Source organism: Globicephala melas, chromosome 6, assembly GCF_963455315.2.
Source record: "Globicephala melas chromosome 6, mGloMel1.2, whole genome shotgun sequence".
Taxonomy (NCBI): domain Eukaryota; kingdom Metazoa; phylum Chordata; class Mammalia; order Artiodactyla; family Delphinidae; genus Globicephala; species Globicephala melas.
The window spans coordinates 8,369,520-8,396,873 of record NC_083319.1 but is presented as its reverse complement, the minus strand read 5'-3'; the positions used below and the strand labels follow the sequence as shown (position 1 = coordinate 8,396,873).

Genomic DNA, 27,354 nt, shown 5'->3' with positions numbered 1-27,354 from the left:
GTCAGGGGGCGGGGCCAGAGGCCCTAGAGCGCCAGGCTGAGAGGCTTGTGACCGATCAGCGGAAATCATCGGAAATCATCTGGTAGAGCTGTTCTAAGAAAGAAAAGGAGAGAAGCCAGAGCTGATGAGAGGGCCAGGCTCACAGATTGTGATCGGTCAAGAGGATGCAAAATGTGAATTCGGAGATAAAGGACTCGGTCTTTGGGAAACCAAGATTACTTGGAGCTGGATATGGAGAAGGAGCGATTGGTCAATGGGATAGGGGGCGTGGCCAGAATCCCTGGGAGCCGGGGTGAGAGACTGTGATTGGCCAACCGGTCACAGCGAAGGGCCGCGCGGTAGCCCAGGGGGTTCCCCGTGAGTCCCCTTGTGTACTCGCCTTACCTTTCCAGCAGGTCTAGTCGTAGCTGCCGGCCATGGGGGAGAGTGAGCAGCTCCATGCCCCAGCGGACTCCCATTAGGGTCTGCATCTCCTTGGTAACGCCCAGTATCCTAGCAACCTACAAGGACGCCCAGAGGGCTGATTAATTTTCTGTCACGGCTAGCTCAAGCCATCTGGGAGTCAGGGAGCTTTATCTTGGAGGGCAGCCTGGCTGGGAGGCTGGGTTTGAATTCCAGCTCTACTGCTAACCCTCTGACATGCAGCAAAATGAGCCTCATTCTCCCCATCTGTGAAACGCGGGATAAATGGGAAAATGCCCAGAGGTGTCTGACATGGGCCAGAGGTGCCCAGGACACCCTTATTCCAGAAGGCAAACCTGAGGTCCGGTGAGGAAAGGGCTTGTCCAAGGTCACACAGTGGGCCTAGACCCCAGGGCTGCTCCCTTCACGCCTAGCACTCTTCACAGAGCTACCTCTCAGCACTGTTTCTTTTCTTGCTTCTTGAGCTCAGAGACCAGTGCAACCAAGCAGTCAGTGCCCTCCCGCCACAAAGTTCAGAGAGAGAAACTGAGACTGAGAGCAAGTCAGGGTCCTTAGATGGTCAAGATCCATTCAAAGCAAAGGCCCAGGCATTCACAATTTATGGACCTAGGCAATGAGTTTTGTCCACTAGGGGGGGTGGACACGGGAAGTCGGGCCTGTTATATTCCCTGGACCAGCCAGACTGACTTTCACCAGGCTCAGAAAGTGTCCCAGGCAGCCAGACGCCACTGGCTTTCAGGACTCCTCGGTTCCAGTGCCAAACTGACAAGAATATCTCGGTTTTTGCTTTTTTTAAAGGAGAAAATTGGGGCCCAGGTAAAGTGATTAGTCAGAGTCACACAGCAAGTGAAGGACGGCCATGAAGTCAGAATCCAGGCCCATTCGCTATACTTGGGAATTTGGGGCCAGCTCCTCACCACCCTGACCCCTGTCCCAAAGCCAGAGGATGGAGGTGCTCCTCCTGCCCCAGTGTGTACCCAGCACCTACCAGGCAGTCAACCTTGGTGACATGCTGGGCCAGCGTCCGGGCATCGACCTCTGCCAGCAGCTCCTTGACTTTACGCAGGAGGCCCATCTCCAGTGGCCGGTTATCTTTGGGGATCAGTAGTGACTGGAAGGTAGCTGGGTTGAAGGAAGAGGTGGCTTCCACGATGGGGACTGTGAAGGTCCTACCCCAGTCCCCTTCGGGGGCCCCATTTTCTGACAGTTCCTTAAGCCTCTCCCCATAGCTCCTGGCCTGGCGGCTGGAGGCCTCGGCTGCTGCCCACTCTCGGCTGCCACGGACAGGAGGCTGCAGCTGGCAGTAATGGCCAGAGTCCGGGTCGCTGTAGCTGCTGAGCGACGGTGATGGGGAGGCCTCGCAGCGGGTGTGGGGGGGGCTGGAGTAAGGGCCCTTGTCCGACTCCCCGGCACTTCCAGGACACAGCTGGGGTTCACTGGAGCGGCGGGTGACAGGGGAGGCAGGCAGCGCTGTGGCTGAGGGGGCGGCAGGGGCGGTGTGGACACGGGTCACTGCAGGGAGATAAAGAGAGAGGACTAGTTTCCATGACTCCCCACGCAGTGAGGTTCCCCCACCCCCTTCCCAAAGGACAGGCTCCATCCACCCTACATGGGTGATAGCCCCACCTCCCTGGACCCAGGCCCAGCCCAGCAGACTCTGGCACACTGACCAGCTCTCAGTGGTACTCTGAAATTACCTGGACCCCAGGAGTCTCACTTCCCTACCCTAAGGCTGCTGTAGCCTTGGGGAACGACGGAGCTACCTGAAGGAGCTTTCCGTGATTCAGAAAAGCTAAGCACTTGCTGGAGTTCATCGTATGGAATTATTTCTCAATGAATTAGTAATAACGATTTATTGAGTACATGTGTCCTGGGAACTGGTGACATGCTGGAGATATACCAGTCAAAACAGTAACCATCATCCAAAATTAGAGGTGATGTTTATTGAGCTCTTACTGGCTACGAGATCCTTCTCTGCACATTAGTCCGTTTAACCCTCTCAACGTCCTGTGCGTCAGTACTTTTATGATCCCCATTCTCCAGATGAGAAAACTGAGGCTCAGAGAGGCCAGCTGACCTGCCTGAGGTCACCCAGCCAGCAAAGCATAGAGCTGGGATTTAAAACCAGGTGTTAAGTCCTCACTCCTGGGTACTTCCCTGAGCCGCGTTGCTTAGAAATTTTCCGATAAATAATTTGTGGCAAGGCATTTTAACATTTACACCCAAGGGTGTTGTTTTGAAGGCAAGGTGGCAGTTATGACAAGCTGCCAGGCCTGTGTTCAGAGAAGAATTTGTGACAACCCATATAGACAGCAACATGGGAACAGTGTCTCCCAGCAAAGGTTCCTCCCGGGATGCACCTCCGTCTGTGAGCTTTTCCTGCCAGGTGGGCAGTATGCAGTATGGCCTGTTGAAAACACTTGTTTTCTTCCAGAAGTGAACTAGTGGCATGTTTCTACAGTAGAAATTTTCTCTGTATTTAAAAAAAGCACAGCGCTCTGTGCTTCCTGCTCAATTTTGCTGTGAATCTAGAACTTTTCTGAAAAAGTCTATTTAAAAGACTAAAGCAAGCATGACGAGTCCGGTCTGAGCCCACCATTTGGAATCCGGGATGCATTAAGTCCCAGCTGATGCAGGGCCTGGCAGAGCACCACACACGGAGGCACTTGACCAATGGGGGCTGAGTGTTGCTGACCACACGCACTTCACAGCACTGGAGCCAGATTCAGTAACATTCAGGAGAATGCACTGGAAACCACATGCACAATGCCTGGTACCCAACAGGGGCTCAATGAGTCGTTGCAGAATGAACAAGCCATGGATATGTTTTGCACGTCAATATCGATAGTTCTGCTGGCAAGTTTTTAGTGTCAACTCTTGCAGGGCATTGCTCTCAGAAAAGAGGTAGAAACACACATGATCACATACTATAACAGAAGTCGTCAAAGATAGTGCACACGTGCACACACAGGGCTACTCCCACCAGATCCCCCCACCTGCCCCTAACCCCTCTGCTGGACATACCGGTACTATAGGCGGGGGAGCTGGGGCTCTCAGAGATGGGGGACACGGGAGAGTGCAGGTCTGGGATCTGGTCCATGCTGAGTGCACAGTTGCGGATGGATTCCCGGGGGTGGGGCAGTGATGTGCTGTGGAGCAGACACCTTCATGAGCAGAGATCCCAGAGGTCAGGGTCCTCAGCTAGTATTAGGACCCCCACCTCTGCCTCCATCCAAGATCTGCTGAACTTCAAAGGCAGAAAAGGTTTGGAGATTATCAAGTCCAACCTCCCAACTGACAGGTACAAAAACTAAAGCCCAGAGGAGGAAAGGCTTGTGCAGTCCACAACCTGCACAACTGTTCTCTTCCCTGGGAACCTTGCCCCCAACTTGCAGAACAGTCTGGGGAGAGGGGCTAGCAGGAAAGGTGGGCAGGCCAAGGGAGCCAGGCCCACCAGCCTGGCCCCTCCTCACTGCTCCCATACTATACCCAGGATGCCTTGGGCACACATGGCCTGTGGATCCTGGCACCGTTTTGATCACTGGTTCCAAACCACAGGCCAAGTGGCTACTCCCCACAGGGTACCCAACCAGTGATTCCTTGGCCGACAGCACCCAGCCCAGGCCCAGGGAGATGGGACCTATCCAAGTGCTGGTGGCACAGGATAGCAGGTCTTGCTGCAAACAGGCAGGGAGGCCATAGAAATTAGGGGCACAGACTTCAGAGTTGAGGGCCTGGGTTAGAATCTGGGTCCTACCACTCTCTAGCAAGCGGCTGCCCCTTTCCAAGCCTATTTCCTCATCTACAAAGTAGGGGCATGGACAGAAGCCACCTCCCAGGGGGACGTGGGAGTCACTGAAGTTGGGCGCAAGAGCACCAGGAGAGGGCCAGGTACACAGTAGGGCCTCAGGAATGATTGGCTGCTGTGGCTTTTCCTGGGATCAGTGCCCAGTGTCACCTAGCCCCAGACAACTGGGTGTCATCAAAAATGTCGCTGAGAACATTCCATTCCCTGTGCAATGGCTTGCATCCTGCAAAGCCCTCTGCCCTGATGCCCACCTTGGCCTAGTTTGGTAGGGTGGGGTGGGCTGGCAACCAGGACCAGGCCCCTGCCTGGGACAGGACAGCACCCAGGGCTCCCCCTAGGCCAGAGAGGGCTTTCTGAGTGAGGGCCTTTTATAGGTAGGAACATGGAGGCAAGAGAGGAGGAATGCCAGGGCCAAGGGTGCACAGCTAGTTGTAGCAGAGCTGGGATGGCAACCTGCGCTCCAGACTTCTACTCAGCACAGCCTGAGCTTCCTCCTGTCCTTCCCCACACACCAAGGCTCCAGGGCAGTCATAGCACCTCAGACCCGTGTGACTGGGCCTCCCCTTTCTCTCCCGCACTCTCATGACCAACACCCCCATTTGACAGATGGGGAGCCTGAGGCCTAGCATAGGTTCTCACTCACCTGGTGGGGCAGCCATCACTGCGGGTGACCTTGTCGGCGGTGAGCCCGTCGGTCATGGTGACGCTGCGCCGCTTCACGTGGCTGCCCTTGGGGCCTGAGGGGCTGGCGGGGCTGGCAGCCTTGCCACCGCCCTGGCCCAGGCCGTAGCAGGCCTCCAGGTAGCGCAGCGGGAAGGTGCGGTTGACGGGGCAGTAGATGATGGCTCCACTCTGCTCTGACACAGCCTTGCGGCTGCCCACGTGATACCGCACAAGGGCCGGCACGTGGTCGAAGCTCTCCTGCTCGAACAGGTACTGGATGTGGGTGTAGCTCTCACCCGCCTTCACCACCACCTTGTTGATCTTGAAGTGCAAGGCCTGGTTGCGCCAGCGGCAGGTGAGCACATAGTCGCCCAGGCTGGTGAGCGAGTCCCGGATGAGGAAGTCACCATTGCGCTGCACCAGGGTCTCGGAGACCTGCGAGAGGCAAGGGTCAGGCTGGGGCGGGGCAGGGGCAGAGAGGGCCAGACCTGGGATCTGGGGGACACAGTGAACAGAGATATCTGAAGCTTGGGAGTTGCACCCTCTGACCCAGATTCAGAGGGTGCAACTCAGCCAGAGGCCCTGGGTCCGGGAAACAGAGGCTCAGGCGTGGGAGGACGTAACACCCTGGGATGGGGGTCGCCATGATCTGAAACTCAGGTCTCAGACCTACTCCTTCTCAGGTCTCACGTTGGGCAGAGTGGATTCTCAATCCTCATTCCTCCTAACACCCAGTGCTCTGGCACATCTCTGGGCCTTTGTACCTCAAGCTACTTTCTCGGCCTGGAACATCCTTCCCATCCTGCCCACCTGGTGAACTCCTATCCATCTCATAATGGCCTCTCTCCTCAGCACCCCTTCCTCGGGGCAGCCCACACTCCCTGCTGGGTGCTCCATTCTTGCACTTCTCCCACTGGGCTCTGACGGTCTGCCTGCCTGTCAACCCCTACCCTGGGATACCAGCCCTCAAGGGAAGCCACCGCCTATTTTATCTCTGCATCCTTGGTGCCCAGCACAGGACCTGACAGAGCTGATACTCGACAAAGATTTACAGCATGAATGTAAAAGGCAACAGGTGACTATCAGCCTCAGCCCAGAAATTCAACTTTGTCAAAATTGAGCAGCCTAAGGACTGATATGCACTGACCAGACACACAAGAGGCTGATGTATAGCCCTATAACAATAACAGTAAAAATAATCGTAGTAATAATAACAACCACCACCATAAAGGACAATGTTCATTGAGCTCACTGCATGTCAGACATCGTGTTAAGAACTTCACATGCACTAGTTCATTTAATTCTCACAACCAACCTTTAAGGTAGGCACTATTATTATCCTCCATCTTATAGATAAGGAAACTGGGGCTCAGAGAGGTGAAGTGACTTGTTCAAGGTCACACAGTCAGTAAATGGCAGAACTAGACCTCATCCCAGGCTACTCTGATTGAACCCACCAAACAATAGTCAGAGCTTCTCTGGGCTGGGGCTGGCCGAGGCGGTGGGTCTAGGGCTGAGGTCCCAGCTCGGGGCCCGCTCACCTCACGGGGGATGCGGCCATGGTACCAGGCGTGGCTGCGGAGATCCGTGCTGCTGAGTTTGAGCTCTTCCTCCAACTCTTTGTGCAATTTCTCAGGCGATGAGTCCAGGATGTACTTCTCCTTGGAGAACTGGGCAGGAGACAGCAAAAGTTGGCATCCAAACTGAAGCCCCTTCCTCCTTCCCTCCCAACCTCCACCACCCCAGGTGAACTCATTCCATCCTGGGACCCTGGGAACACTTAGGCACAGATCCTCACGCAGGAGTCCCTATCCCAGCAGGAGTAACGGAATCTCAATTAAATCCACCAAAAAGTGCCTACTGTGTTCTAGGCTCTGAACTATGTGCCAGGGTAGATAAGTCAATAAATAAACCTGTCCTCAAGGAAGCTCCTAGTCTAAGAGGGGAGGCAAAAGCGACATGAGCATTTGAGGGACTTCCCTGGTGGTCCAGTGGTTAAGGATCCACCTTCCAATGCAGAGGACGCAGGTTCGATCCCTGATCAGGGAACTAAGATCCCACATGCCGCAGGGCAGCTAGGCCACGGGGCAACTAAGAGCACGCTTTAGAGTTTGCGTGCCACAACAAGAGAGCCTGTACACTGCAACTACTGAGCCCGCATGCCACAACTAGAGAGAATCCTGTGCGCTGCAACTAAGACCTGACGCAGCCAAATAAATAAATAAATATTTTTAAAAAGCGACATGAGCATTTGAGGTCAGCACCACAACACTGGACAGCGGCAAAGTGCCGAGTAGCTTTTCAAAGGGAGGAGATGAAGTCTAGGCCAGGTGGAGTGGTCCAGGAAGACTTGCTGGAGGAGATGGCAATCACAAACACTCATTCTGCACCAAAGACACCAAACTGATCTTGAAGTGGAGGGAGGGAGGATTTCTAAACGTATATAACACAGCAGGTACCCAGGCAAAAGCATGGACAAAAATAGGGCTGAATGCACGAGGATACATTCTGGGACGGTGACTTATACAGGCGTCGAGGAGGCAGCTACAAACACGGTTGCAGAGCACCCCCCTGCCTAAAGACACCTGTGATGTCCTCTACAGTTCCCAAAGCCCCTTCTTCCTTGCTGTTTCAAGCAATCCTTGCTAGATGGGGAAACTGCAGCCCAGCAGGGAAGCCCGAGGTCACTCACTGGAGATAATGCTCAGGACACCCCCTTCCACCTGCCCAAGGGGGAGATTCCTGGTTTCCTGGTTACTGTGGCCTGGGGTTGGAGGCCTAAGAACAGGGGGAGGGGAGCCCCTGCTGCCAGGTGTGCCCCCACCATGAAGCCCAGCCCACTCCTGGCTGTCTTGCGAGTTCCCCAGGCCTCAGTTTCCTCCTCTGTAAAATGGGAACAATTGCAGAACCTACTTCACAGGATTGCAAGGATGAAAGGAGACAATACTCCAGAGCACTGCAACTAGCCCACAGATGTCCTTGTCACTGCCAGAACACGTAACATTGCCTCCTCTCCCTTCCCCCAATTCCAGACCGCAATGATGGCTGGTTCAGGACAGAAAGATATGGCCCAGACCTGGCCAAGCAGCAGGACAGATGAAGGGGGGCACTAAAGGGCAATCTCTCTCCAGGACCCGCTCCTCACCAGGGTCCAGCATCCTCTAGTCCAGTCCCTGCCTCCTCTGACCTTTCACAGTTCTCAGAGCCTAACGCTGCTGCTCCATTCTCCACACCTCTGCTCCCACTGCCTTGATTTACCTCAGTCTACACTGCTGCCAAGACATCGTGGTTCCCAGCTTCAGAGATATCTAGAGTCTCTGACTCCATTATTTCAACACTGAACCTCTACTCTGGGACAGGTCCTGTGCCAAGGGCTGAGCCCAAGGTCATCAGGACAGGCGGCCTCTGTCCTGGGGGAGCCACACAGATACTGACAAGCAACCCCAGGATCTCTGGATGTTCAGAGACGCACAGGGAGCTCCAGGAGCAGATGAGCATGTCCCTCCTCATCTGGTCAGGGAGTCCCTGAAGAAGTGCCGTCCCCACTGAGGCCGGATGGAGCCAAGCAAAAGCATCAGGGTGGGGACAGGCAGGTGGGCAGGAAAGAGCTCTGGGAAGACAGTGGCAGAGTCAGGGCCCTATAGGCAGAGCCAAGGCCCTGGGGGCGGAAGGAGAAGCTTCGAAAGGGCTGGGGGTGGCAGGGGCAGGCGCGGCAGGGCTGTGAGGCTGCCTTGGGGAGCTGGGGTTTACCCAGAGGCCACAGCAGAGCTGCAGAAGGTTTCTAAAGTGTTGGGGCAGGTTCCATCCACTGCATGGAGATGGCCTAGTGTTTTCCAGGCAATGGCAGGGGAGGGTGGGGTAGGGGATGGGAACTGGGGGAAGGGTGTTTACACAACCATTGATCAGGTGTGGGGAAGAGGGCGGAGGAGTCAGAGAGGATTCCAGGTAGAGAGCCTGGGAGGACAATGAGACACTCTCCAAGGTGGGCAAGGCTGGGGCAGGAGCAGCTTGGGGATGGGCCCATACAAATTTGGGCTTTGAGGTACCTGTAGGGCTCTGGCGACCGATGGTGGGAGTGGATGATGGAGATGAGTGCTCCAGAAAAGGCAAGGCCTGAGGATGGGGATTCTGTACATCCTCCGCCCAGGGTAGAAACCAATACCCCAGAAAGGCAGGGAGGTCCGGGGTGAACTAAGATTAGCTAACTCAGATACCTACACTCCTCCATGGGGTTCCCTATTCTTCAGGGTCCTGGCCCCTCCCCTATACCACACCACACCCTGGAGAGGGAACAGTGGAAGTCACAGGGGAGACTCCTCCTTGACAAAGAGCATGCAATTGAGAAGTTGCCCCAGTTCCACAGCTGGAGCAAGGGGGACAGGGGGCAAAGAAGGGGAGGGGCTGTGTGGTAAAGAACCTGGCCTCGAGACTCTGCCTGCCCCTGTATGACCTTGAGCCAATCAGTTTCCCTTTCTGGGCCTGGGTAGCTTCATCTGTAAATGGTGGGTGGGAGACCGGGCTCCACTTTTCCAACCATAATCAATGGTCAGGGAGAACCTGGAGGGACAAACTTGGTCCTCCCACACACTTGAGGTTAGGGAACCCTAGGGTCTCTGTGATTCCTCACCTTCGACCCGGGGGTCCCTAGCTCCCAAGGAGGGTGGGTGCTGGGGCGCGAATGCAGCATCCCTGCTCCCGCTACACTGCTATTGGCCAGAGATGATCTCACCGCCTCCCGGCCTGCGAGCTCCTGATTGGCGGGTGCGGGGATGCTGCGCTCCGCCGCCGCCGGCGGGGCAGTCATTCAGGCGGGCTCGGAGAGTGTGTGAGCCTGGGGGAGCGCAGAGGTGATGCGCCCCGCGTCCCCCAGGGGGCTCGGGAAGCAAAAGCGCGGAGACCCCGAGTCAGGGTCTTAACCCCTTCTCACCAGCCGGTGCCCAGCAAGTCCCCTCTAGCTCCCTTAAGTCTCGCAACCCTAAGCAAAGCCATCCGCAGATGATGCTCCGCAGAGAGGCGGGGTCCGGGTCCTCCCCTCCACCCCCTTCCGTTTAACCCTTTCACCGCCACGGCGCCGTCCCGCACTGACCGGCCAGCTAGGCTAGGAGACCCGCGCCCGGAGCACGTCCAAGCCCACCTAGAGGGCAGGAGGGTTGCAGGCGCTCTGGCCCCAGCCTCGGCACCCGCAGCATCCCCTCAGCTTCCCACCCCTCACTCAGCCTTTGGACCCCGGCCCAGCGCCCCCGGTACAATGGGGAGTCAGGCTGCCCGGGTCAGCCGCAGGGGCCGGAGTGCTCGCTGGAGGACCGGCAGGACGCCGGGGACCTCATCTCCAGGTACCCAACGCCCCAGCTCAGCTCCATCCTGCAGAGGAGGCAGGACCGGAACGGTAGCCTCCGCAGCCCCGAGTCTCGGGAGTGGCAGCTGGACCCTCACCCTGCGGAGCGTCTGGGCGCCCAGAGGTGAGGTTGGGGCGACCCCGCCCCCTCCCGCAGCCCTCAGCCTGCAGCCCGCAGCCCCTGCCTGGCCGGACCCTGCGCGGCGTCACGGGCTGCGGCTCCCCGGTTCCGGGGGCGAGTGGCCAGGGGTCCCAGCCCGGAGCGCCTGGTGGGGGCCGAGCCGCCCCCTCACCTGCACCTGCACGAAGGAGCCGCGGTAGAAGCAGCAGGCGGCGGCCGACAGGGCGCTCCACAGGCTGCACCGCTCGGTCATGGTGGGGCCGGGCGGCCAAGGCCGGGACTGTGCGGGGGACGGCTGCCGGCGGGGCAGGGGCGCGGGACCGACCGGGCTGGGCACCGGCTGCGCTTGCCTCTCGGCGGCGCGATTACCTCATCGCCTTGTCGGGGGAGGAGCGGGGAGGCGGGGCGGGGAGACCCCACCCTCCTGCCGGCCCCGGGAGGGGAGGGGGCCATTGTTCCTCCCTCCGCCCGCCCCCGGCTCCCCGCCCCTAGCCCCCAGAGCTCCAGCCCCGCGCGCCCCGGCAGCCTGTAGTCTGGGGATGCTGAACGGGGGACCTGCCAAGGGGGGCTTCACGGGGGGCAGAAGGATGGGGTGGGGACCCCTGGGTCGGCAAGGGAGGGGGGGTGTCCTGCCGCCCCCACTCGTCTCACCCCTCACTGACCCGGAGCGGGCAGAGACTTTGAACTAAATCATATCTAAAGCTGGAAAAATCCCTGTATATGTTTGACCAAATCCTTTGTGGCCTCAGGAAATCTCCCAGAGCCCAGGATTTCTCATCTCTGATTTGGAATCAGGGACTCTGCTGGGAATTGCGGGATATTCCACTGACAGACTTGGGGGGGTGGGGAGGGCAGAGACTCAGTAAGGCTCAATGGTTTGGGAATCAATCTGGGTTCAACTAGCGGTGCCCCACCTCCACCCAACCAAGTCCCTTCTCCTGGAGCCCAGATTTACTCATCTGGAAAACATACCTGTGCTGACCTCACAGAACTCTTGTCAGCATTGGCTGAGCTGATGCATGTAAGTTGCCAGACATAAAACAAGTGCTCAGTAAATGCTTGCTATTGTTTTCAAGCTTAGTGTCTTAGAATCTGGACTTTTGGTCCTAGAATCATAGGCTCTTCCGCACAAAGGGAGTCATCACTGACTCTGCATCAGTCTGGCCTGGAGTTCAAATCCTTTTGACAGGCTGTGTGACCTTAGGCAGGTGAGTCCACCTCTCTGGGTCTCAGATATTTGATTATTTTCTGTAAATACATCTGAAGCTCTGAGCATGGAGCTTGGAGTTTTACGGTCTTGGAACTTTAGAATCCTTGCCTTAGAATCAAAGTACTCACATCACGATCTGAGAAACCCTGGAGCTCTGGAAGCTGAGGACGTAAGGTCAGGAATGGACTTTTGGTAACCGACTATTGATTCCACCCTCTTCTGAGGCTTGAAGCCACAACTAACATTGCTTTGAGTTCATACTTCAAGGGATTCTTTAATCAGCTCCAGTGAGCAGGTATTATTTCTTTTATAGCATTTTTAAATTACATTTTTCAGCCCAGTAAACTAAGGGAAAAATACAAAGCTAATCCTCACAGGGATCTCACTACCATCAGTGATGGGGATCTCATTACCTTTCCAGGCAGCTGGGATTTATGGGGTGCTGAAATATGCCCCTGTGTGGTCCACCACTGGCTTTGGTGCTGGTTCTACCTGAGGCCTCTGTCCCCCCTGTGGTGTCAGGGCTCGGGATGAGGAGCCAGGGCCCAAATCCTGGGAGCAGCTCCTGCTCAACTTGCTACAGCCCTGGGCTGCATTTCCCGGGCTCACTCAAGCTTGCTTTCTGACCGCGCCCACACTCTTACCTCTGCCTGGATCACTCTACCACCCATCTCTGCTTATCTTTATCTCCTTTCCAGCTTTCTGTTTGGAGAGAGGATGTTGGTGAATATTCCTGGTCAACTGCAATGGCTTGGCTTCAATGCCTCCTCCTCCAGAAAGCCTTCCTTGATCTCCCCATCCCCAGCTCCTGAGCTGAAAATCGTCCCCTACCTCTGGAGCTCCAATGGCTTCTTATCTGAGCCTTCTGGGGATGGTGGGAGACAGCAGTGTGAGCACTTCCCACAGAGCTCATTACTAGTCACTTACACGGAGCTTTACAGGCAGCATCTTGGGTGATGGAATGCCCTGGGGTCAGGAACCAGCCTGGCCTGCTCTGTTCCAGGCCCAGATCTCCCCTTCATGGGCATGGACTCATTGAGCCCATAGCAACCCTGGTTTGGAAGCACCACTGTTACCCCATTTCATACAGGTGAACACTGAGGCTCAGAGAGGTGACACACCCAAAGTCATGTGGCAAATAAGTGGCAGATCTGGGACTAAAATTTGGGTCTGCTAAATTACAAAACACAAGCCCAAACCATTGTGTGGTTCTGCCCTGGTCCCCACATGGGCCAGGAGCCCTTGGAACACAGGGCCTGGCGCTCCTTGCCCTCTGCTGTGTGCTCCATACTCGGCAGGGGACCTGGCTCAGGGTGGGTGCTCCGGGGTGTGGAAGGCCAAGGGCTCTGTCCATGGACTTGGCATCAAATAAACTTGGACAGCAATCCCAGCTCTGCCCTGCAGTAGCTGTGTGGTGGTGGGCAAGTCACTGCACTTCTCTGGGCCTCAAATTTCCCATCTGTAAATGGGCACAAGAAAGCCCTCACTGCCCAGTGATGAGGGAAGAAGTCAAAGACCTCATTTATGTAAAGAGCTCAGAAGTGACTCCCAGTGCTAGCAGCCTGCACAGGGCTCTGCACACAATAGGCACTCGAAATGTTATGTCGTGTTATTGTTATCGTTATTATTTCAAAACTGCATTTTCAACATTCCCAGTGCCCAGGACAAATTAAGCTCATGATCGATGTGACTGTGCCCATTATCTGTGATGAGGAACTGAGTCATCCTTTCCTGCTGCTACCTCCCGGCACCAGCACCACACGCTCAGAGACCAAGTGGGATTAGAGCCGGTCTTCGCAAGGAGCCACCCTTGGGGCCCTGTCCAGCTGGCAGCTGGATGGAGTCTGGTAGTAACAAACATTGGGAAGTCCTGAGTTTGGGGCCAGGAAAGAATGATGGAAGGCATGGGAAGAAGATGCTGGGATTGAAAGCAGACCCCACACGCTGCCCTGACTCCTAGACCTTCTCCTCCTGGGAACAGTCGGTGAGATCTGGCTCCTAACCAGGCCAGAAAAGGACTCTGCCCTTCCTGGAACAGACTCTGGGCCCTCCAGTGTCCCCTTCCGGCCCCTCTTACCTTCACATAGTCTCCGCCAGCCTCCGGCTCTCCAGTGGCCCTGGAAGGAGAGAAGAAAAGTGAGTGTTCCCAGCCCTGCCTGGCTCCCCAGCTGCCAGCCTCTGCCCACCTGCAGGCAGGAGGGGGCACTGCAGCTGATAGCATTTGCTGGAATCTGCTGGCTGGGCTACTCCTCCACTCTCCAGCTGTGCGACCCTGGGCAAGTACCTTCACCTCTCTGAGCCTGTTTCCTGTCTGTAAATCAGGGTAATGATAGCCTCTGCTTCCTCGGGTTTTCTCGAGGACTCTGGGAGCTGATGAATGTTATATGCTTAACACGGGGCCTGCTCCCTGAATTGCTATCTTCGACCAGCTTCAGGACGCTGCACTCCCCTGGTGTTCACTCCCCACCTCCTCCCTGACTCCACAGTTGGTGGCCCCAGGCTGGGCCTCAGCCTCCTTTCCTCCTGCCCTACCCTCATTCCCTAGTGCAGAGTGACCCACCCAGTGGCACATCATGGTGCCATTGCTGGTGACATTTGGCTGCGGAATTGATCCCCTCCCCAAGAGGTGGTCAGGATGGGGCCTGGAGAGGCCAGAGGCTGCGGGTGGCTGTTTTTCCCAGGTGCCAAATAGATATCACCCTTCCTCGTGAGGGCTTCCGTGAGCCACTTCCCCCAGTCCTCAGCCTTAAAGGCCCTCCCTTCTCCGATGCAGCCTGGACCTGCCCCTTCAACACCAGACTCAGAAACCCAACTGCCTCCTTAGCATCTCCTCTCAGATGTTTGAAGTCATTTTGACTTTCGTATCCAAAGCAGGACTGCCGATCTCCCCCACCCCACGCCCCTGCTCCCCACATCCGATTCCCATCTCAGTTGATGTCAGCTTCATCCTTCTTGTTGCTTTGTTTGGCCCAAAACCCTGCAGTCCTCTGCACCTCCTCTCTCACTCACACTCCATGCCCAATTCATCAGGAAATCCTGTGGCTCTACTTCCAAAATAGATCCTGAGCACTTCTCTCCATGTGTCAACCCTGCCCCATCTGGGACGCCCTCTGTGTCCTCTGTGGAGCACACAGCAGCCTTCTCGCTGTGTCTGCCCTCACAGCCCTCTGCCACCCAGGCGGCTCTCAAGTGAAAAGCTAAGCAGATCTCGGTGCACAAAACACCCCCAAGCCTCCCATCTCTCAAAGAACAAAATCTAAATCCCACTCCATGGTCTGCAAATGGCTGGCCATGTAATTTATCAACTAAACCAAGACTTTTCTTCCCTCGTGAGAGTAAAGAGGGTGCCATTTTCATGCCAGAAAAACAAATGTAAACAGGCTCACGTGTTCCCCAACCTACAATGCCCTGTGTGGCCCTGGTGGTATCTGACTGCCCGCCTCATCAATTCCCACCCCCAAAATATGTCTCCCTCCCTCATTCTGCCCCGGCCACATTGGCCTCCTTGCCAAGCTCGTTCTTGCCACAGGGCCTTTGCACTTGCTGTTCCCTTGCCTGGAATGCTCTCCGCCCCACCCCACATCATCACACAGCTTGCCCCTCCCCCTACTTTATTTAGAGCTCTGCTTAATGTCCCCAACCCAGAGAAGCCTTCCCTGACCACCCTGCCAAGAATAGTCCCTTGTCCCTCACTCTCTGTCCTCAACCCTGCTTTCTTTTCCTCAGTCTCTGCCTGAAACAATCACTTTACATTTATTTGTTGACTCAGTTACCTGACGCCTCCCCTGGGGCACTAACTTTATATAGCTCACAGGTGAGCCCCCACCATGGTGCCTGGCACGTGGTAGGAGCTCAAGAACTCTTTATTGCTTAAGGAATGTATGAACAGTAAACCCTCAACCAGTATTCATCACTATTGTTATTATTAATTCTGTCAGGCTGGGCCCTGGTTCTCTGGCTGGCACAGGCCTTGGTATTGCCATCTGCAAAATAGGGAGGAAAGTCAAACATCAGGGAACTGCTTCCTCAAATACAGAAGCACCAAATTTAAATTTAAATGTGATAAATCTAATAAAATAAATTTAAAACAAAAACAGCTGAGCTAAAAACAAGACAAAACAAAAACTGTGGGTGAAGTATATGTTTCCAGGGCAGAATTCCATGCAGGGTTTCCCCCAGCTCCTGAGGCCAGGGGCTCCTCATTGAGATGCTGTCTGACAGTCCTCCCTGTTCTGACATTCCAGAGTCCCTGGTGCTAGCCTTCCTTCCTGCAAAGTCCTTGCTGACCTCTAACCGTAGTCCCTCAAGCTGCAGCCTGGCCCCAGCAGGCTCCCAAAGGTGTTTGGGTTCTCTCTGTCCAGCCGAGTTGGGAGTGGGGTGGAGAACAGACCCCTCCCCCTCTCACCACCCTGCTCTTCCTGGGTGAGGTGTCCCATCCCAGTGTTTCCGGCCATTTAGGTCCGGAAATCCTCCCACTGCTGGGAACAGATTGGCCAGGACACTGGGATCGCCTAGCACTTCCTCCTGCTTCCTGTCCACTTCCCCTCATGCTCTGGGCAGGAGCAGAGCCTTGGGGAGGGGGCGCCTGCCCCAGGGAGCAGGTGGGCTGAGGTGGCCAGAGCCAGTGGGGGTGCTCAGGCAGAGGCCCAGGCCCGGGAAGCTGAGGGCCTGGAGCCACCACCAGCACCCATCACCTCTCCCTGCCCCACTATAACACTCCAGGATTCCTAAGACATAAGGTGACCATGTTGGCTCACCACCCACTGACATCATTTGCCCAGACTATGGCCACCACCTCCTCACTGCCTCCCAGCTTGCATCTGTGTCCCTCTGACTTGTTCTCCCCCCAGCAGCCAGAGCAATCCTGTTAAAATGAGTCAGCTTACGACTTTCCTGTGCTCCAGCCCACTGGAGTGAGCCCCAGTTTCACTCAGAGTAAGAGCTGAAGTCCTGGGGACTTCCCTGGTGGCACAGTGGTTAAGAATCCGCCTGCCAGTGCAGGGGACACAGGTTCGAGCCCTGGTCCGGGAAGATCCCACATGCCGCGGAGCAACTAAGCCTGTGCGCCACAGCTACTGAACCTGCGCTCTAGAGCCGTGAGCCACAACTACTGAGCCCGTGAGGCACAACTACTGAGCCCGTGCGCCACAACTACTGAAGCCCGTGCGCCTAGAGTCCGTGCTCCACAATAAGAGAAGCCACCGCAATAAGAAGCCCGCGCACCGCAACAAAGAGTAGCCTCCACTGGCTGCGACTAGAGAAAGCCCACGTGCAGCAACAAAGACCCAATGCAGCCAAAAATAAATAAATATATATATATATTTTTAAAAAGCTGAAGTCCTCATAACAGCCTTCACACACTGGCTCTGACCACACTCCTCTCACTCACGCTGCCCCAGCCAGGCTGGGCTTCTTGCTGCCTTTTGTTCCCACCTCAGGGCCTTTGCACTTTCTGTTCCCTCTGCAAGAATACTTTCCCTCCAGATATCCACTAAGCTCCCGCCTTTCCCTCCTTCAGGTTTTTACCAAAATGTCCCTTCTCAGTGAGGCCTTCCCTGGCCGCCCATCTGGAAGTGAAGTGTGGCCTCTCAATGCTCCCCACCTCCCCGCCCTGCTTCGTCCCTCTCCGTAGTGCTTCATCTGACTTGCCATGCACTATCTCCTCTCACCAGAACATCAGCTCCACAAGGGCAGGGGTTGGGTTCTGCCTAGAATGGTGCCAGGCACCCTATAAAGATGTTTTGCTCTGTTTTGTATTTTTTGGTCACACTGCGTGGCATGTGGGATCTTAGTTCCCTGACCAGGGATCGAACCCGTGTCCCCTGCAGTGGAAGCACGATGTGTTAAACACTGGACCACCAGGGAAGCCCCTGTAAAGATGTTTATGAATGAATAAATGTCACAGCAGCCCCTGCAAACCTGAGGACAAACTCTAGTTCTCATGGGTCGGCCTGCTGTGACCCACCCCTGCCAGCCACCCCTCCTCTCTTCCTTAGGGTCCTCCTTGCACTCAGGCTTCACACTTCCTCCAAAGAGCTCTACCCGCTCCAGCCTCAGGACCTTTGCACGTGATATTCCTTCTGCCTAGAGGAATTCTCTCCCTTAGAGTCAGAGTAATCCCTACTCAGCCTGCAGATCTGTTTGCTTGGAGACTTCTAGAATGTTCTCTCTCCCTTTGTAATGATCAAATCCAGGAATCAAAGCTTCCATTTTAAAAAACTCAGCTCCGGGCTTCCCTGGTGGCCCAGTGGTTAAGAACCCGCCTGCCAGTGCAGGGGACACGGGTTCGAGCCTTGGTCTGGGAAGATCCCACATGCCGCAGAGCAACTACGCCCGTGCACCACAACTACTGAGCCTGCACTCTACAGCCTACGTGCCACAACTACTGAGCCCGCGAGCCACAACTACTAAAGCCCGTGTGCCTAGAGCCCACGCTCCGCAACAAGAGAAGCCACTGCAATGAGAAGCCTGCGCAACGAAGAGTACCCCCTGCTCACAGCAACTAGAGAAAGCCCGCACACAGCAACGAAGACCCAACACAGCCAAAAATAAATAAATAAATATTTAAAAATAAAAATAATAAAATAAAACTGAAATACTGTATTTAAAAAAAAACTCAGCTCCATTAATTAATTAATTAATTTCTTATTTTATGGATTTAAAAGGCACTTCCTCTCTAATATTAGTGGTGAAATCAATTAATAAATAATAGTGACAACTGAGCTAAAGAAGTTCCACTAACCAGCTGCATTAATTATTTAAATGACCAACCCCTTTAATTGCCTGTATTAGCTGATTTGTTCTTATAACTGGTACCACTTATTGCATACATTAGCTTAATTAATTGAATTAATGATCAGTCATTAGAGTCCATTATCCTTTATTTCCCCAGTGCAGGTTTCGGTCTGAGCTTTACTTTCAGGGTCTCCATCCTGGCCAGGAGGGAAGGGCGAGGCTCCCCCAGGGACCCTGGAGGAGAGGCTGCCATCCTGTTCCACCTTGGCCCTCCCTCACCACAGGCAGCCTTGCCCTGCAGAGCCCTGCAGCCTCGCTGCCCTCTGTCTGTCCCCCACTTTGCTCCCTGGGGTGTGGTCATATGGTCTTGAGTGGAGAGTTCCCCAACGTCTGCCTCATGCTTCCCAGCTTTCTCCCTGCCCTCCCCTCTCTGAGCTTCAACTTCCTCGTCTGTGAAATGGGCATATTTTAACTGTCTTCCCAGAGGGGCTGCAAGGATCCTATGAGAAGGAAAGGTGGAAGGTTCCTTAGCCCCTGTGGTTCCTCTCATTGCCCCAGCACCACCACCCCCCAAATGAAATCTCCCATCCTGCTCCTCCTGGGGGGTTGAAGATACCCTCCCTCCTTCACTCCGACTTTCACTCACCCGGGGCAGAGAAGCAACCCTGCTCTATGCTCCTTAGTCCTTAAAGACCCTGAGAAGGGAGAGCTGGGGTGGAAAGCCCCATCTCTCTGGGGACACCCAGCCAAGAGGCCTTTGGGATTCCCTGCCAGGAAGGCCCTTGGCTTTAGCCTCTGCCCTGCCCCCTCTCCTGTACGATGGGCCACCACCGTCCTGGAGACGTCCTTCCTCCTCTCCGCCATTCTGCGCCCTCAGTCTTCTTGACAGGGGTGAGCTCCCCAGCAGAGCTCAGGAAGGGTCCCAGCTCTGTGAGAAGAGGACAGATCGGGGGTCGCTCATCCCAGGGCAGAGCTGAGGAGTCTGAGTCCCAAGAGCTGCTGAGACTTAACAGCTGCTGGAGACGAGCAAATGCGGAAGACGACTGGATGCCTGTGCAGAAGCCCCGCTTAGAGCAGGGCACAGAGCTGCTCAGACGAGACCTGGCTCGGCTCTGCTTTATTCCTTGCCCGAGGCAGGCTCTCCCAGATGATGGGGACTGCTCCTGGATGGAGATGCGGGACACTGGGGAGGGGAAAGTGAAGAAAAAGAATATTCCGACCAGACCAGGAACCCAGAATCAACATGAGGAAGAGGAAACGAAGTGGGCATGGACAGGGGAAAGACCCTCAGGGGCTCTGAAGAGGGCCCTCGGCTGGGAGGGAGGAGGCTGTGTGACCCTGGGCGAATCCCCCTTGTTGGGCCTCAGTTTCCTCTTCTACAAATGGGTGTGGTGATCGCCTGAGCATCCTGTGTGCCGGTACTTCCTCGGGCCAGGGCCAGGTTAAATGCTCTACTTTGTCTAGTCCTCACGATGACCCTGTGAAGCAGGTGCTGTTATTGTCCCCAATTTACAGATGGGGAAACTGAGGGTCAGAGAGGGGAAGGGGGTTTCTCAATGTTGTAAAGACAGTCAGCAGTGGGCCTCTGAGCCGCTGATGTAGCCGACCCCTTTCTTCCCCAGCTCTCACGCCACATACGTCCAGCATTCTGTAAACAGAGTCCGCTAAGGGTTTGAGGGGATGTGGCTCCAGCTGGGGTTGGTGGGGGGACCGTCCATCCTTCCTGAGCCAGCGCAGTTCCCACAGCCTCAGGCGTCTGGGGGTCTCAAGGGCTATGAGAAAGTCTCCACAGGAAATGAGAGCCAGGAGCAGCTGGGCCCCTTTGGAAGACAAGGACCAGCCGCCCAGAGTCTGAGGAGGCTGAATGGGCTGAGCCCACCACAGCCCCCTCCCCCCTCCCGTGGGTAATCACTACCAGATGCCCGGCAGCTGACGTCACTTTGCAGGGCCGAGAGGGTCGTGGGACTCTGGGGAGTGTTGGGAATTCTTGGACAGGAATCAACATTCTGAAAGGAAATGGTAGGGGGGTGGGGACGGGGGTCTTGGCCTGTTCTCAACGCCTGGCACCAGGGCTGGGGCACGGGCAACACAGGGTGCCCCCGGCCGGGGTGCTTCCTTCTCCACGTCTCAGTTTCCTTCTGAACAGCCCTGGAAGTGGAGCGGAGGGGTCTGGGTCTCTGGGAGGCAGGAAAGGATGTTCAGGTGAGACACTTTAGAATGAGTAGGACTGCGGTCAAATCCTCCTTAAAGGAGAAGTCCTCGTAAAACATAAGTCAGAGTGGGGCCTTCCTCTGCTTGAGGCCAGCAACGGCTGCAACTCGCTCAGAGTCAAAGCCAGGTCCTTGCTGGGCCTTCCAGGCCTCACTTATCTGAACCCATTTCCTTTCTGGCCTCATTTCCACCACTCCTCTCCCCAGCCCCCATCTTGCTCTCTGCTGCTCCTCAAACGTGCCAAGGATGCTCCCACCTCAGGGCCTTCGTACTTGCTATTCCTTCGGCCTAGTATACCCTTCCCCAGATATCAAGATGGTTTGTTCCCAGTACACCGGAAACTAATATAATATTCCATATCAACTATATTTCAACTAAAAAAAAAAAAGAGGGTCTGTTCCCTCATCTCCTTTGCTCAAACATCAGTTTCTCACTGAGACTTTTTTCCTGGCTAACCTTCCTAAATTGCCACCACCAGCCACTACCCTCCAAGACCAGTTCCCCTACTTGATTTGAATCCTTCTCCGTAGTGCTTTTCTCTTCTGGCTGACTGAGTAACTCATTATCTTGTTTATCATCTGTCTCCCCCACACTGGAATGGGGGTTCCTTGAGAGCAGGGTTTTGTCTGCTGTGCTCACTGCTGTCTCCCTAGAACCTAGAAGAATGTCTAGGAATAGTTGCATCTCAGTAACTATTAAAATGAATGAAATTCCAACTCAACTGTGTCATCTCAAGCAAGTTGTTAACCTCACAAAACCTCGATGTCTTCATCTGTAAAATGGGCTCCTATTACCGCCTTTTCAGGGGGGTATGGGAAGTCATTTGAAGTAATGGTAGAGACAGTTCTGAGATTTTTACTTGCAGGAGGTGAAATGTGGCCTAGTGGTTAAGTGCTTGGGCTTGGGAGTTGGTCAAGACGGAATCGAATCTAGGCTCTGACACTTAATCTCTCTGTGACCCCAGGAAAGTCCCTTTCTCTCTCTGAACCTCAGTCTCCTCGCTGGTAAAATGTGGTAGATGGCACCCACTGAGTGTTCCAGGCAGGGCCAGCCAGTTGTCCTCTGGTGGGACCCTGGCCTGACAATTCCTCTGTGTGTGTGTGGGTGTGGGGTGTTGGGGGACCTCCTTTCCCTCTCTGAGACTCTGCTTCCTCCTCTATAACATGGACTGAAGGTAGAGTGTCAGGGCTCTCTGGACCCACTATTTCCCTGCAGAAGGCTGAGGGTGCCAGGGGATGGGGGGAGACTGGGCTGGTGCTCTCCATTTTGGGAGCTAAATGCCCTTCATTCCCCTTCTATTGGCCCCTCCTCCCTCCTTCCTCTGCATCCCCCATGATCTCAGCAGGGAACAGGGCACCAGGAAACTCCTGCAGCCTCACCTCTTCCCCTTCCTTCCTTTTGCTCCAGGTGCAACCTGCTTCCCAGGGGGAAGGGGAGGGACACGTCTTCCCCAGCTTATGCTGCTCCCTGAACAGCCACTGGGATGACCCCCTTGGGACACTCAGGAATGAGGCTCCCAGTCTTACTCAGTGGCAGTTCTCAAATGCCCTTGTTCCCAAGCTGGATGGATCCTCAGAGACCATCCCAGGCCCATCTTGGCTGTTGGGGAGATTGAAGCCCAGAGTAGGGCAGGACAAGCCTGAGATCACACAGGCAAAGCAGGTCGCCTGACTCCAGCACAGATCTGGACTTCACAGGCTCCTAGAAGAAATGTTCAACAATTCCTGGACTCCTACTTGGCCTGGAGAGCAGGTGGGACACTGGGTCCCAAGGCACCAGGAAAGGGCTCAATCTGATCTGCTAACCCCACCCCCCTCAGGACCCCTGGACACTCCAGATGATTAGGGGGGGAAGGGAGAGTCTCCCCATTTCCTCTTAGCTCTAAGCCAGGCCTGATGCCAGAGGCACTGCCAGGACCATCTCTGCCCACAGGGGAGGAAGGCTGGGTCCTAGACTTGGCATTCTCAAGGTGTCTCAATACCTGCTGGAGGGGAATGGGTTGCCTAGTCGTTGAGGGCCTGGTCCAGGAAGGTGGAATTAAACCCTAGCTCTGACTTTCACTAGTTGTGTCAAACTGGGCAAGTAAACCTCTCTTTCCTCATCTGAAAACTGGAAATCGTAATAGTGCCTCTCTTCTGGTACTGTTGTGACCAGAAGATGCCCAACCTGTGCCGGGAGAGGCTGGGGATAGAGTTACACCAAAAGAAAGTTTAAAAGTTCCTGATGCTAAACTCACACCCAGGTTTGTCAGCTGCCCCAGGGGCACGGATTTCCACCTCAGACAACTCCCGTTCCGGGCGGCGGCCCTCCTCGGTCCCAGCTCGGTCACTCACCCTCTGGGTCCCAGTGCGGGGCACCTTCGGCCCACCGCAGTCATAGTTCCCTGTCGTGGCGGCCTGCAACCCGTAGACCTCCTCTGCTCGACGGCTCCCGCCTTTCTCAGGATACGGAGCTGCGGAGCATAGAGCAGGACTCCTGGGGAGGAGCCTGGCCTGTAGGCCACGCCTCGGACACGCCCCTCTGCCCTCCTTGGGCGCGCTCCACCGCCTACTTCTCCCTCCGGGAAGGCCACGCCCCGCCTCGGACACGCTCTCCGCCTGCTGTCTCGCTCCGCCCTCTACCCCATCTGTCAGGTCGGAGCAGGAAGGCCACGCCCCCGAGCACACCCCCTCCACCTCGCCCCGCCCCACTCCGAGGCCAGCTTCCCCAACAGTCCCTGCGCCGCATGGGAAGGCCACGCCCCTGCCCACGCCCATTCACCACGCCCCGCCCCGCCCCGCCCCGCTTCAGCAAACCCTTAGCGCGCTTCTCAGACTTTGGTTACCTCAGAACACCCCCGGAGCTACGAGGCCCGCTATCCTGCATACAATCCTTGCTCCACACCCGAATGAGGCCGAATTTAAGAGGGGATGGCAAGAGAAGGCAGCCTGGAGCAGCCAGAGATGGTGGAAAAGCATTTGTTTTATTCATCATAAACGTAAGCACTCCCATTTACCGAGTTGTTTGTGGTGTGTCAGGCGCTGTGCTAAGATTTTACAAGTATGTTACTCTTGAATTCTCACCACAGCCCTACAAGGTAGGTGCTATCGTTGTGCCCGTTTATCAGATGAGAAGAGTGAGGCTCGGGGAAGGGAACAGACTTGTCCAAGGTCATGCAGTCAGTAAGAGGCAGCGTCTGGACCGGATTCACTCTGCAGCTTTACAAGGTCCTGCTCCCCACTGAAGGACCAATTACCCCAGCACACAGAAGCTGTGCTTGGTGTCTCAGGGCAAAGTCATTCAAGAGAGGTTCCAGAACCAACCCTAGAGTTACTTTTGCTCAGATTTTTTTCCCCCTCTTTATTTCAATAGGTACATCTGACGAGTATGATTTAGACAAAGGCTCTGAGGGTTGAAAAGCAAGGGACTGGGGGTGCAGGGGTGGTGGTGGGATGAATTGGGAGATTGGGATTAACATATATACACTAATATGTATAAAATAGATAACTAAGAACCTGCTGTATAAAAAAATAAATTAAAAAAAAAGAAATAAACTGGAAAAAAAGAAAAGAAAAGCCAGGGACTCCTTTGGTGGGGGCTGAGGGGGTCTCCCACGGGCATGAAGTACATGACTGTAGGGCTTAGAAGATGGTGGGTACCATGTGGTGGATGAGTGTGCAGCCACTGGAGACAGGCAGATTCCTGCTCAAATCCCAGCTCTGCAACCTTGGCTGAGTCTCAGTTTCCCCATCTGTAAGATTGGCGGGGGGCGGGGGAGGTGGGTAATAGTACAATCTTTTACAGAGTGTTCAGTGAGTAACATTTGTTTTGACACCCAGTAAAATGGGTACTGACTAAATGAGAACTATGGTCATATCATCACTATTTGTATTTTTGTATCAACTCAACACACCCTGTAACCAAGTTAGTTAACAAGTGGTCTTCTAGATCAAGGGGAGCAATGTTGTCCAGCAGAATTAAAGGTGGCGATTCGGGTGTGGGCCCCAGGGCAGGGATCCAGTGATTGGGCTTGGATCCACCCAGTAGCTGAGGGCCCATGCTGGAGGCTGCCTAGGGCTTTGGAGTCGGGGTGGGCGTGGGCGGCGGGGGCGGGTCTTAGTTCAAGTCCTAAGTTTGTCATTTGCTAGATGTGCACCTGACTGGGGCAGATGACATTCCCTCTCTGAATCTCAGTTTCCTCTTCTGTCATATGGAAATAACAGTATCTTCTCCCCGGGTTTGTTTGTTTTTTCCCTGTTTGTTTTTGTTTTTTTCCTGAGTATTAATTACAAGTGAAGGGCTAAGTACAGTGACTGGTCTATAGTAAGCACTTGGTTAATGTGTAGGTATGTTTGTGTGTGTGTGTTTTGTTTTGTTTCTACTCAGATGTGTGTGTTGGGGGGTCCTCTCCAGGATCTACTGGTAGGAGGCTGGAGACACCATCCCCACAGGTCCTGCCCTCACCCTCCCCTGATGGGCACCTACCTTTCTGAGACCACGTTCCTGGGGTCTCGCTCCTCTTCTGTGTCTGCACTGGGGTCCTCAGGTTTTCTCATGGGGCCCACTTCCACTGCTGAAGGGTTGGGTCCCACTGCTGGGGTGTCCTCCACGGGGGCATCGGTCCCCACCACCACCTTCTTGGCTGCCTCCAAGCCTGAGGGGTCAGGCAGCCCTCGGGGCACCACATGGGGCTCAGGGCCAACTTCCTGGGCCTCCTGGGTGGCCTGTTGGTCCCGAACCTTCTTGATGCTGGGGCGAGGCATGGTGCCCATGTGGCTGTACATGTCGCTGGAGCGGGCATAGGCCGGGGGGCTCTTGGGGACTGTCACCATGTCATCCTGTGTGGCGTCAAAGGTGTCAGCCTCCATATGGGGCCGGATGCTGGTGGAGGCCAAAGATCGTCTCAGAGTGAAGGACCGAGGAAGGTTGGAGAGACTCCCAAAGCCCTTGAACTTGAAGAACTCTGGCAGTGGGAAGGGGAGGGAAAGAAGTTAATGATATTGCCAGCACTAATAATAATAACAGTAAAATATCTGCGCAGTTCCACTCATTGACGGTCCAAGGAGGGTTAGGAGTTTCACTGACACCCCCTCTAACTGTTATGGTATAAAATGGCAGCTCTGGAATTGCAGAGCCCTGGGCTTGAATCCCTTGAATTCCACATCCTAGCTGTGTGACCTTAGGCAAGTCACTTGTCCTTTCTGAACCTCATTCTCCACATTAGTAAAATAGAGATTATAGTACCCATCTCCTATGGGCAATGGGAGAACTGAAGAAAAGCATGAACTCAGCATGTAAATAACATGCTTAACATGGTACCTGACACACAGAATAACCTCCATAAGAAGTAATGAAGATGATGATGATCACAATAAATGCCTCTGCATTTGTCAAACATGCTGCATGCATTAATTACTTCACTGAATTCTCAACACAACTCCATGACACAAGTTTAATTCCCCATTTTCCAGATGAGGAAATTGAGGTTCAGAGCTGTGACATGACCTGTCTGAGGTCACACAGCGGGAGGCGAAGCATGTGTGTGTGTGTGTGTGTGTGTGTGTGTGTGTGTGTGTGTGACGTGTGTGTTGGGGTGGGCAGGGGGCGTTTGAATGAGGCTCTGTGCCCCTGAGGTGGCGGGAGGCGAAGCATGTGTGTGTGTGTGTGTGTGTGTGTGTGTGTGTGTGTGTGTGTGACGTGTGTGTTGGGGTGGGCAGGGGGCGTTTGAATGAGGCTCTGTGCCCCTGAGGTGAGGGTGAAATGAGAAGGGGGTTGTCGGGAGCCTGAGGGTCCCACTCCCTGCGGTTCCGTCCTTCCTGTCAGCTGAGCCTGGTGTTGGGACTCAGGCAGCAGTGCTCGGGTGATACCATCTCCTCGTTTCCGCGGGGGTGCATGTGAGTTCCCTCCTCCCCGTCCCCAGCTGTGAGACTGCCCTTCCTCGCAGCCACCACCATCTGACTGACTTCACTACAGCCTCCAGATAAGCAAAAAGGAAAAACCCTGGCATTTGCCACTTCCTCGGCATCCTGTGCCTCCTCAGGTCCTCACAACCATGATGGAATATATCGGTGGGATGCCCCCATCTGACCAGACAGAAAACTGAGGCCCAGAGAGGGGAAGGAATTTGCCCAGGGTCACAAAGCAAGGCTGAGCCTGGACAAGGGCCCAGGGCTCTGGATTGCTGGGGTCAGTGTTCTGGGGCTTCCCTCGCAGTCCTGCCCACCCCCTCACTTGGTCTTATTCTCTGCCTCCTGACAAATGCTGTCAGAAGATGCTGAGGCTCTGCTCTTAGAAAGCTACGCCATGGGGCAGAAATTGTGCCAACGACTGCCTTCTTTCTCAGCACCGCTTGTTTCGTCCCCTGGGGACTGGGGGTCTGGAGAAAACAGTAGTGGGACAGGGAGGGAAACTGAGGACCAGAGTCCAGGAACTTGAGATTGAGCCCTGCTCAGTAGCCCCATATGACCTCAGGCAAGTGTCTTCGTCTCAGTCTTTTCATCTGTGGAATACAGTCATAATCCTTGCCCTGTCCACCCACCTGTGCTGTCAGATCAGAAGAATCAGGGGAAACTGAAGTTTGCTGGCACCAGGAAGGGATCACCAACCTGGGGGAGAAGTGATGGGTGCGTGTGGCCCCTCACTGAGTTGCTCTGGGTCCCAGCGTCACTGCTGATGGGGACATGGGACAGGCTCTCATGGCACACACCCCTCCCCCCCGCCCCAGCCACAGCAACTCCCAGCCTGAGACCCCATGTGAACCAGGCCCAGAGGCAGGGGGTGGACTGCGTGGAGGTCTTCCCTGGCCCAGCCATGAGGTCAAAGGGAGCCAGAGGACACGCAGACGAATGGAGAGACTGAGAGTTGGGGTG

General features: G+C 55.0%; 1 protein-coding gene across 4 annotated transcripts in view; it reads right to left on the bottom strand.

The window, feature by feature from the left end:
- SH2D3C (SH2 domain containing 3C) overlaps positions 1-27,354 on the bottom strand; it is a 31,767-nt gene that overhangs the window by 4,018 nt on the left and 395 nt on the right. Inside the window, exons 2-8 of one of the 4 annotated variants that reach the window (XM_030858584.2) lie at positions 24,971-25,448; positions 13,638-13,677; positions 6,436-6,564; positions 4,875-5,329; positions 3,448-3,572; positions 1,412-1,935; positions 385-500 (exon numbers count right to left, since the gene is read on the bottom strand). In XM_030858584.2, the coding sequence (XP_030714444.1) occupies positions 385-500; positions 1,412-1,935; positions 3,448-3,572; positions 4,875-5,329; positions 6,436-6,564; positions 13,638-13,677; positions 24,971-25,448 (1,867 nt within the window). Of the gene's footprint in view, positions 1-384; positions 501-1,411; positions 1,936-3,447; positions 3,573-4,874; positions 5,330-6,435; positions 6,565-10,522; positions 10,712-13,637; positions 13,678-22,839; positions 22,950-24,970; positions 25,449-27,354 lie in introns of those variants that run through there. The other 3 variants (XM_030858588.2, XM_030858589.2, XM_060300393.1) reach the window with 3 other exon arrangements.